This window comes from Aphis gossypii, chromosome 1 (genome assembly GCF_020184175.1).
Source record: "Aphis gossypii isolate Hap1 chromosome 1, ASM2018417v2, whole genome shotgun sequence".
In the NCBI taxonomy this organism is placed as follows: domain Eukaryota; kingdom Metazoa; phylum Arthropoda; class Insecta; order Hemiptera; family Aphididae; genus Aphis; species Aphis gossypii.
Window position 1 is genome coordinate 37,078,411 of NC_065530.1, and position 11,743 is coordinate 37,090,153.

General features: G+C 35.0%; 1 protein-coding gene across 1 annotated transcript; it reads right to left on the reverse strand.

Annotated features, from left to right (window-relative positions):
- Nucleotides 1-841: 841 nt before the first annotated feature.
- Nucleotides 842-6,905, reverse strand: LOC114129778 (CCAAT/enhancer-binding protein-like). Its single transcript, XM_027994613.2, has 2 exons — nucleotides 5,023-6,905; nucleotides 842-1,602 (listed from the first exon to the last, which is right to left on the reverse strand). The coding sequence occupies exon 1, from the start codon at nucleotides 5,890-5,892 to the stop codon at nucleotides 5,038-5,040; it is 855 nt and encodes a 284-aa protein (XP_027850414.1). The 5' UTR covers nucleotides 5,893-6,905; the 3' UTR covers nucleotides 842-1,602; nucleotides 5,023-5,037.
- Between the last annotated feature and the right edge of the window lie 4,838 nt (nucleotides 6,906-11,743).

Here is an 11,743-nt window from a genome sequence, read left to right on the forward strand (position 1 = left end):
GATATAATACATTTATTTATTTTTATTATTTATTTTACGGATCGGAGGAGTAGTACGGGACCAAGGAAAACTTCTTTGCGATGCTCAAGGGTCCAAGGGAAACAATATTTTATAACGACAAGATGTTTTCAAATCGAAAGTAGGTAATCGATACTTCGTAAAAAATATTTCCTCTGTACAGTGCGAAAATTATAATGAAAATATGCACATTCTACGCTCGAACACTTGGTACCTACTTATTGTTAAGTACTAGGATTTCTGGGTGCGAACAAAATATTACGGTTCTTCCCCAGTTGTAACGAACACAGATTTAAATTCCTACTGACATCAGTTACGTACACCCTGAACACGCGGGCGACGGACATTCGTATACAACGCACGTGGTTAATAATATGAATATTGTGTACATGCAGATGTATCCCCGAAATTTTTACGCATACATAAAACGACCTATTCAGCGTATTTTGGAAATCAATATTTTAATCACGAAACATATTAAAAATTATCGTTTCCAAATGTTGCATGTCGTGGCGAGTCGGACATTCGTTTTCTTTACATTTTGGTAACATTCAGGAACGTCCGCCGATGATAACGCTTTAGAGTTTATATTATACAAAATACAATCGTTGAATCGTATAATACTTGTGGACAATCTATAAACATAATATTACAAATCTCCACTGACGTCGTTAATAGCAGCAAATAACGGCGTAAGGACTATAAGTACGTATATAACATATATTATGTATACAGTAATATTGTATACAATTTGGTCGATTCGTTCACTCCGATCCTCTCACGTTAATGTGGTTTGTATAGTATGTACAAAAAAAAAAAAAAATAGGTAAATAAAATAATAATTATAATAAGAGAAAATACAAGAAGACGAGCAATAATCTTCGAAACGATAGGTAATAAAAATTGAACACTCGTGGCGTATGCACATATTTTATACAAACCTAAAAGGAGGGGTGAATATAATGTTGCGGTGTGTTTCATAACAATAATAATATATTTGAGTTGATTATAAAGGGGTTTTGTACGAATAGAAAAATAAATAAATAATTCATATAATAATAATCTATGTCTTAGATACATTCGTATAAAAATATAGGTAGGTACCCGATATCGAAAGATTTCGGAAAGATTCGTAATATTTTTTTAAAGAAATCGTATGCTCTACATTTTTTATCCGTAAACAAAAATAATATTATACGTTATCATTACAGATATTATTATATATTAGTTAAGTAGCTCAGCGTTTGAGCGCCGCCGCCAATATATTTTCATTTTGCATTTTAACGTATATATATATTGATATGCTCTGCAGTTGTACAATATAGGTATTATAGGATTATTACATTAATACATAATATATCATTTTATTTTTTTTTGTATGAAGTCCCGAAGAAACTTTTAAATAAACGATTTTTATGAACAATAACAATAATAACATTATATTATTCTAACTAATAATAATCATAATAAAAATAATAATAATAATAATAAAAAAAACAGGTCAGAAAATATTCCTGTTTAATACCAAAAAGTGTGAGAGGAGATGATATTGAATCGGGTTCATCGATGCCAATTTCTTGAAACCTGAAAATAAATAGAACAAAAAAGTTTAATTATCGCATATCGTTGCACAGTACCTATATACAGACATTGTTCAATATTGATATTGACGCGTAGTCGACCATAATAAGTAAAACGATATTACAATGGACGCGATCGAAAATCGAAAGCCTCGCCGTAACATAATCGCACGGTCACAAAATACAACATCATCAGCAGTGAATCGAAATCGTCGCGTAGGATCAGGGGAGGGGGAGCTGGCCGTCGCGCTAGAGCGTTCGCACCGCTCACACGTGCAAAGGCGAAAAAAACGCTCAACAAGTCGTCGTGCAGGAACGACCGTACACTGCAGTACATAATGTACTATTATAATATCACTCTGTCAGTTTACGCACGCACAATTTCCTACATAATATTATGTTATTATTACTCGTTTTTATGTGTATTTGCAGTGTTCTTTTACGCGTTCCATTATTATATTATTCGGAAGCGGTGAAATATAAATGTTATCCCGGTTTCCATTGAACCGGGGTGGTGGTATCGGACGACGGGACCGCTCTTGTGTGTGTGTGTGCTTTTACGATTTTTAACATGCGAATATTATAAGCTGCAGCAGTCGCGCCCCTGCAACACACCGGGGTGGTTTTAGCGGTGGTGGACGGTGGTGGTGGTGGTGGCTAGTGTGTGGGAAAATATTCAAAGATTGATAACCTGCCCGCGAGGGGTGCGAGTTTATAGCACACACACACACTCGCGCGTGCGCGCACGCAAATACCCACACTGTACCGCAAACACAAGCACACCGAAACCTGTGAACAATCTAGGGGGTCCATGGGAATTTCGGACGTAAAAAACAAAACGAGAAAAAAAACAAGGGGCTACAACACAAAAGTGTAAATGATTATGCATGCGCAAACACAATATATATATACATCATTATATAATATATAATAGTAACAGGTTAAGGTGTACACAAAGAAATCGCTCAACTAGGTCGGTAGGTACCTTATATATATATATGGCTATAGTAGTACTTATATATACTATTATAATGGCTATGTACATTATATAATATAATAGTACCGCACTACAATTGTATTATTATTATTCTGGTGATGGGTGATGATGGAGAGGGGGCGGACTAACCCAGGGAGGTGGGCGATCTCGAACACCTGATTTAATATATTATAATAATAATATATTTTAATATTATAATGATTATTTCGAGAAACGTATAATACTAAGTCTCTATAGACCTAGTTTAGAACGATTTCATCTGAGTAAATATCGTGGTTTTTATCATCCGGTATTTTTCGCCGGACACTATATATATACGTTTATAATATTATTATTGTTATTATAGGATATAACTACACGTGAGTGTTATAGGTATAACACCGTATTTTATAACATCGATATTACCGTACAATAATAATAATAATATGACGTAGTATTATGCAGACGGACGAATATTATTATTATAATTTATCGTTTTGTCTGACCCGGAGGCAGCGCGGTGGTGGAAACCCGGCGAATTTTCGAGTATGCCTATATTATATTTGTGCGTTTCGTAACGAGCGCTGGGAACAGCGTTATTTTGTACTATTATCATTATTATTATTATTATTATTATTATTATCATTATGTAACGCGACAACGCCGTTTTCCATCTCGCGCGCACATAATATATAATAATAATATACACTCGACCCAGAAACCCACACGCACGCCGCAGAGTGAAAACAATGTGCGTATACGTGCGGCGGTGGTCATTTCTACGATATAATAATAATAATAATAATTTATCATTATAACATTATACGTATAATATTATAATATATAATATATGCGTGTGTGAGGTGTGGAGGTATAGGTGCGTGTGTTTATATTGTATTGTGTTGGGCCCGGGAGATCGACCGAGTAATTAATTTATAAACCGTTATGCGATATCGTTATTATTATTAACATTATTGTTGTGTCGTGTAAAACGCGGTGCTTTAAGAATACGCGGCGGTCAAAGGTCGGCAATTGTCAGAACGGTAGTCGTGTACTACACGGTATATACCTATACTGTGGTATTACGATTGTTGTACCTACGGTGTTGATACGGAACACAATATTATCAGGTACAAGCGCCGAGTGATTTTTCGCGATCGGTTATATTATTATACCACCACCGACGACGGAGGCGGCGCCAAGCCTCCGGTACCCCAATATACATTATAATAATACATCGTGTGTTCGTTGTTCTTATGATAATCACTGTTGACGACGATTTATGGAGATTTTGGCCGGTGGATTTTTTTTTGTCCTTACGCGCGCTTCCGGATCCCGCTGCGGGTAAACGAACGATCGTTTTTTTAAGTATTTAGGCAGCGGCGGTTTTGTTGTATGTTTGAGGGCTTGCAATACGGTTATCGTCGGATTCGTCAAGTGCACGCGGTTTTCGTTTAATATTAAAAAAAAAAAATAAATAAAATAATTATTGTTGATTTTTAGTTTATGGCCAGAGTTATAGGTCAAGGCAGATCTTGACGTAACTCATTATTGAATCGATGATACGAGTGTTATATATTATATTCACTCAACTTATCTGCTGATAACGCGCGTGCTATAGTCGATATGCACTGTATACACACATATATATATATACCATGTTTAGAGTGATCTCGATGTATACACCTGTGCACTTGCTACATTTCCACGAAATTCCAATAAATTTATTACCGTTTGTCGATACATAATATTTTCATACGGCCATGCGGTCCTCTGTGAACGACGATACGTCACTGTTTTAATATTCAAATATCTACAGAGTACCTATATTACAATATTGAACGCAGCAGTGCTGTCGTCACAAAAACGATCGTTGGACTCGTCAGTTCTAAGAGAAAAAAGAATTTGAGCCTTTGCAGCTTAATTGAAATGATTTACTGATATTTCCGAGTTGACCTACTCCCGAGTTCGAACGCAGGAAACGAACGCGTAATCGTTGCGTGCACCAGCGCCTAACCGTGAAAATCAGTCGAGTGTTATATAGTGTTACGTGCGACTATGTAATTATACACGCGTCACCTTTTTTTGCTTTGGCAAAATATCATCTTTAGGCCATAACTCTTAGTTTCTTGTGATCGCATATTGCATATTATTATGATTAAAACATATAATTTATATTATTGACTGATCACTGGTGGGAAACGTCTTATGGAATATAATACAATATACAGAGACAGAAGCGTATACCACAAGACTGGTTGATTTTCGAATCATCGAAAATCTTTAAGTCAGAATTACGGGGTACATCTTCAGCGTGAAGTGTAGGGGGTGGAATGAGTCACGCGTTTAAATTAATAATTTTATATTATACATTGTTATAGCGACTATAATAATATATGACAATCATACTATACTTATTTAATACTTAATAATAATAATAATATTTACCATGCGTATGATGGTTCACTGCAAGTGTGGATAGGCATCGAAATGTTTGTTGAGCTCCCGATGAAGGTGTTCGGGCAGAACGCCCACGTTGGTGAATAGCGACCTGAGCACGTTGAGTTCCTCGCTGAGCAGCTCTATCCTCTTCTGCAGCCGCTCGTTCTCTTTGACCAACAGTTTGACCTTTTCCTCGGTCTCGCGACTGCGGATCTTTGCCTTTTCCCGGCTCTTGCGGACCGCTATGTTGTTCCGTTCGCGCCTCCTCTTGTACTCGTCCGTGTTCTTGTCCACCGACTTGTTGCTGCCGGAACTCGACTTCCGGTGGTGGTTGTGGTGATGGGCCTTGAGATGCGAGCTACTGCCGTTGCTGGACACGGGAGACGTCTGGAACGCGCCCCCCTGGCCGTTGCTAAGGTACTGTTGTTGCTGTTGCTGCTGTTGTTGCTGCTGTTGCTGTTGCTGCTGGTTCCGGAACTCGACGGACTCGGGCGGTTCCTCCTTGATGGGACCGCCCGTGGAAGCCGGCGTGCTCTCGTAGTGCACGGGCTGCGGCATGTACGCGAGCGTGGTGCGCGAGTTGAAACCATTCTGGTTGACGCCGTTCCGGCCGCCGCCGGTGCCGTTGGGCAACTTGACCTGGCCCTGTTGCAGGATCTCCGTGAACAGCCCTTCGCTGAACTGACTGTCGTCGATGAGGTTCTGCAGGTCGAGCGATATCTCGGGCGTGGACAGTTCCGCTATGTCGTACCTGTTCTTGAGCTGCCCGAGCTGTGCTTTCTTGGCGGCCATCGCCAGTTCCTGTTGGCTGAGCTGGTGGTGCGGCTGATGGGCGTGCGGCTGCGGTGCCGTGTCGTACATCTGCGGCGAGTTCATGGTGACGGTGTAGGCGATAATATTATATTATATTACGTCTCTACGCGTGTGCACGGGACGACGTGACGTGCCGGTGCAGTGTAACGGAGCTGCAGGAGCGCGAGCTGATAGCGGTACGGCGCTCGGAACGCGTAACACTGTCGCGGAAATTCGGTGTCGACGAGAACGACTTCGTTTGCGGTTGTCGACGACCACCTACCTTTTTACACACACCTACTTCTCGACGATGTGTACTGCAATGGCTATCTCGTGTCACCGGTAGAACGATGAGTTCGCGGCGGTCGAATGACAGACGGCGAAGACGACGACGGATACGATGGCTGCAGAGGACAACGGCACGACCGTCGGGTTCATCGTGTGCGCGAACTGCAGTTATGTGCCGTATTCATGTACTCGCGTCCTCCAATGATGTGAAATAATATTAATGTATAGAGTTAACGGCACCACCAACCACTCGGACGCGACGGCGTTACGAATAATTATAATATGTAATATTTGCGATATTATACGTGACACGCGGTACAGAAAATGCGAATTACTTCTGTTCGATATTTTTTTTTTTGATTATTTTTAGATTTTCACCACGGACGTGTGGCGAAAAAAAAAACGCTCGGTAAATACCTCGTGAAGACGCGAGACGCACAGATTTAAAACAATATATTATATTTCAATAATAATAATAATAATAAACGTATATAATGTTATATTATTATTATTATATTACGGCGCGTACGCGAAATAATATAATATATTTTATTATTGAAAATGATATAATATAGCGAAAAACGGAACGGATCGACGCCGACGACTGTACCAATATCACGAGAGCGTGTTCGCACCTACCAGACGCGTGTTCAGCGTGCGACTACCCCGGCGCAGATTCGGCACCAGTTGCACAGAGCAAACCGTAAGTATATTAGTCGTAGTAGTAGTAGTAGTTGTTGTGGTGGGCATAGAGTAGTATCGGTCGTTGTAGTAGTACGACGGCGACGCGATCGCGGCGTTGGCATACGCGCCGATTGAATAGCCGCCGCCGCCACGCTATCGCCTCCACCTCTCTCACTCCTCGTAGGCGATGCTCGATTTCCCCTGCTCTCCTCGCCCCGCCGACGATGCCAAATCGCTGTGCCCACCCCTTCTCTTCTTCCTCGTGTGTGTGACGTCCTCGTTCTCTCTCGTTCAATTTCTATCATTCTCTCGCTCTATCACAGCACTATCTCACAGCTCACTCTCTCGCCGTACAACAACAACAACAACAACAACAATGCTGCTAATAATCGTATTATTTATTTTTTTTCATTTTTTTTTAAGTTTCGTCTTTCCTTCTTACGAATTCTCTCCACTTTTTATTTCGTTTTCGTCTCATTACATATTATTAAACTGGTCGTCGTCGTCGTCGTCGTCGTTATATCATAATAACAATAATAACAATATAATATTATGATAAAATTTATTATGCCATTACGGATGGTCTGTAACCAATGTGTGGCCTCCTGCACGTCACATTTACCGCGCGGTATACTGTTGTACTCGATCGCGCACTACATTATAATACGTATTATTATTTACAACGGGTCTTATCGTCGTCAGCGGTTACAATTATTATTATTATTACTGAATAATAATATTATAATTTATCATTATATTCGGCAGTGTTTTTTTTTATTTTTTTTTTATTTCACTTGTTTGTTTTTTAGTGTTTAATAATCCATTCAAGTTTACGAACGTGGCCGCGCACGTGCGGCGGGTGTTGCGGAGATAAAAATTCGTTAAATAAAGTAGACGATGATTTTCACATACGTTTGTGTGTGTGTGTGTGTGTGTGTACGGAAAAGCGAGCAAATGGTACATATAATTATTATAGCAGTTTTCGTTTTTGCGAACGCGTGTCTCATCGGTGCTGTTTTGATACGCCGATTTCCCCGAGTCCTTCGGGTGGAATCGGTGTTTTGAGAGTTTTATAATATGACTCGTTATAATTATATTATAGAAATGCAATGACACGAGAATGACGATAAAATAGTATTATTATATAACTTTTATATGTTTTAAGTGCGTGTAAATAATATATGTATTTGAATACTTAAAACGACATTTGTAATTTTAACTTTTACAAACATTAAATTTGACAAAATATAAAAACCCAATATATACGCACATATTATAATGACGCAACAAGTAACAGTTGTACACCCATTAATACGCTAACGCAAACATTTTATTTTTTTTTATTTTAGGCTTAGTTTGTTTAGATAATCTAAAAATTAATAAAAGCTATGATAATTTCTTTAAAATCATAAATTAGAAATCTAAATAAGTACACTAAAGACTAAACAATAATAAAATCAGTATAGTCAATACTATAGTCACAGAAATAAAATCAGTTTAACACTGGGGGTGATGGAGGTTTAATGTTTAACTTGAACCTTCGAACCTATATATAAACATACATGAATATATTGATGAACTCAGTTTTTGGTCCGAAAGTGACAAAACAATAAATTAGCATAGACAAAATATATACTGAAATATAAAAAGTATACAGGTGGTTATATAGGTGTCCGATATTCATCGATTTTTTTTATATTTATCTTCACCTACTAAAATTAAAATCAACTATTTTTAATAATTGACGAAGCATTAAAGATGTGCAGTGCGCCTAAAGTCCTTAGTTGCAACTATACAATATAAAACTACAATCATATACATAAAAAAACGGATGTTCAAAATGTTGATAGTGCGTAAATATCTGTCGCTATTACCTATATACGATAAACTAATATTATATAACACATAATGCGAGATTATTATTTATAATATGTACTCTTTATGATATTATTCAAAAGTAGCGTTCATACGTATAGGATCTTATCTGCTTATCTTTACAATGAATTTAATGCGCAAAAAAAAATAATAATTAATTCATTGATTATTACAGAAATATGTTTGCACCTATGTCATTAAAAATAAAAATTTATAAATAACATCGCTTAATTTCCCTATCGATCATTAAGGACAGACGAGAGAACAATTAGTAGAAATAATTTATTGTAATAATATTAAACGTGTGTAATATTATAATATATCAGTAAAAAATCATCAATCAATGGCCCTGCCGCCCAGGTACTGAGGTTTTCGTTAAAAAATAAAAATAATAATAATAATTGTTATAAATCACGTTCTCAAATTCTATAATATAAAAATCTTCAATTTAATGCAATCATTTTTTTTTTGCAATGAAATTTGGAATAATAGTCAGATATAATAAAAGTAAGCTTTCTGACTAATATATTATATAAAAAAAAAAATTTTAAATTTTCAACTTTAACTAATTATTGAACTATAGCAAAGATTTAATTTTATGTTTATAAAAATACAACTTGCAACAATTGTACGAGTAAAAACCCTACGAAATTAATAATTCATTTATTTACAATATGCACTAGCTATATATGTATTATAATGGCTTCAGGCATTTTATTACTTACCTACCTACCTATACGAATTGCAATTTGAATATTATATTCATTATACTGTCACCAAACACCAAAACAATATACAAGACATTTGAAATTTGTACTTAAATGTGACTTGCAAGTGCAGTTCAGTTATTTAAATATTATGTTACCTATTTATGATATACGAGGTAGGTAGGTAGGTAGGTATATTGTACAGTAACAACTAATAAGCAAGATAACTATAACAAGCAGTATACGCACTGTTGGGGAGGATACGAAACAAGCCACGTGCCAACGCAAGATAAATTACGACTAGGAGTTTCGTTCAACCCCTTCGAACAAAAAAAAAAAAAAAAATGAAATAAAAAACCAAGAACCCCAATATTATTATGCTATTATAATAGTATTGCTCCGCGTACTTTCTAAAAAGATCTCCGCCTTCATCACAAAGACTTTTTACGTCCATTTTGCTAGGGGTGGATGTTGTAGGCATATCGGCTTTATAGGTAGGTACACGTTTCGTAATCGCACATAACAATCAGCTACAACTACCATTACGGTAAGTTACGAAACTCCATACGCGCTATCAGTATAGGTAAGTACTAAGAAAATATATTACTGTATGAGCCTGAAAAACGTGAGGAAGAACCACGATTCAAATAGGTGCACCGCGATAATATAGTAAGTTATATAGGTAGTAAAAAATAACGTCACGGATGGCATAAGTAATTAATTGAATTTCTTAAAATAATTATAATATTTATTAACTATGTACATTTATCAATTAAATGTTATACATTAGGTATTATAGGTACCAATTTTATTATCAACTTGAAAGCCATTTTTATTTTATCTAACCTTGAGATCTTTTCAGCTTTTCTTAATTTTTAAGTACTTCTTTGAATTATCTCATAACTATTTATAAATATATTATATTTCTATTTATTAGAACAATACATAACATATATATATATAAAATATTCAACGAATTTTTGCGTTTTTGTAATTAGGTAACTTGTTATACGTCTCACCTTTTTTTTTTTTTTTACTAAACTTCCTTCAATAATTTGTATGTTGAATATTTGTTATCTAAAGTTTTTCTACCTTCTATAGATAAAAGATACAGTCATAAAGAGATAATAAATAATAAATATTATTATATTAATTATAATTATTACCTACTCGAAGGTCATTAAAAGTCTAATCTGTTAAAGAATCTATAGCCTATTTAGCCTATAGAGTTTAGGCTATATGTCTATAGATAAATCATTTAAGACGTGTATATAATATATTGCTAATTTTAAACAAAATATTGTTCTAACTTTTTAAACTATTAAAGATTTTTTGTAACAAACGTCTTATCCGCATGTATTGTCTTCGTTTTACTAACGCACAATATCAGATTTTACGTCCAGAAGAATTTTACCGTTATCTTTTTAACATTATAATGAATTTACAAAAACCTATAATTTTAAAACGCTCATAATTTGTTTTAAAGTTAAAATATCAAAAAAAAAAAAAAGATTTCGTTGGATCCTGGATAATATTCTTACCTTTAAACGTACTAAATAATTACAGTCATTTCAATAATAATTATAACGGGGTGAAAAGAATATTCTTCTGAACTTAAATGTAAGATCATTATTTGTGTTTGTATGTTTATTCTTTAAGATACTTACAACTTCAAATAAATTTATGACCATGTTAAGTATTGAAATGTATAAATGATATACAACCTTATTATAGATATTTCTTTTTACCTTTAAGTTTTATATAATAGGACAGTTCACTTTAATAACTTAACAAATAACAATACAAAACTGATTGTGTTGAACTTTGTATGATATATTGTCTATTTGTAAGACGGAGACAAAACATGTGGGTATAGAATATCTTCTTAAAAAAAATACGGGGATTTTTGGTTATTCATTTTAAAATTCTAAACGATTTTTTGATACTTCTGGTAAAATCAAAACTTGTATAATATAATATATTAAAAACATTGATGAATAAAAATATATGATTTGATATGTTCAATGTTATAATCAACTACAAGTTTCAACAGTTGATTCTGGTTTTATAGCAAATATTAGATTGGTACTTTTTTTATTTATGGTTGTAGCCCGTAAGTAAATAGCATAATAAATAGCCGGAGAATGATGATTTTATAAATATGGAAAAAAAATTTATTTTAAATAAAATGCTTAATACTAATGAATATAATTTTAATTTAAATAACTATTTCAGATTACTGTTGTGTAGCAATAAAATTGTAAATCAATGATCATTTTTACTCAAAACCAAAATATGTACTCAGATACTACAAATTAATAAAATTAAATAAATTACAAATGTAATTCAAGATAGATAAACAGCTATTATGTTAGATAAAA

What these genes read in the sequence shown, in the direction of transcription:
- LOC114129778 (XM_027994613.2), bottom strand. Translation starts at nt 5,892, where the DNA reads ATGAACTCGCCGCAGATGTACGACACGGCACCGCAGCCGCACGCCCAT.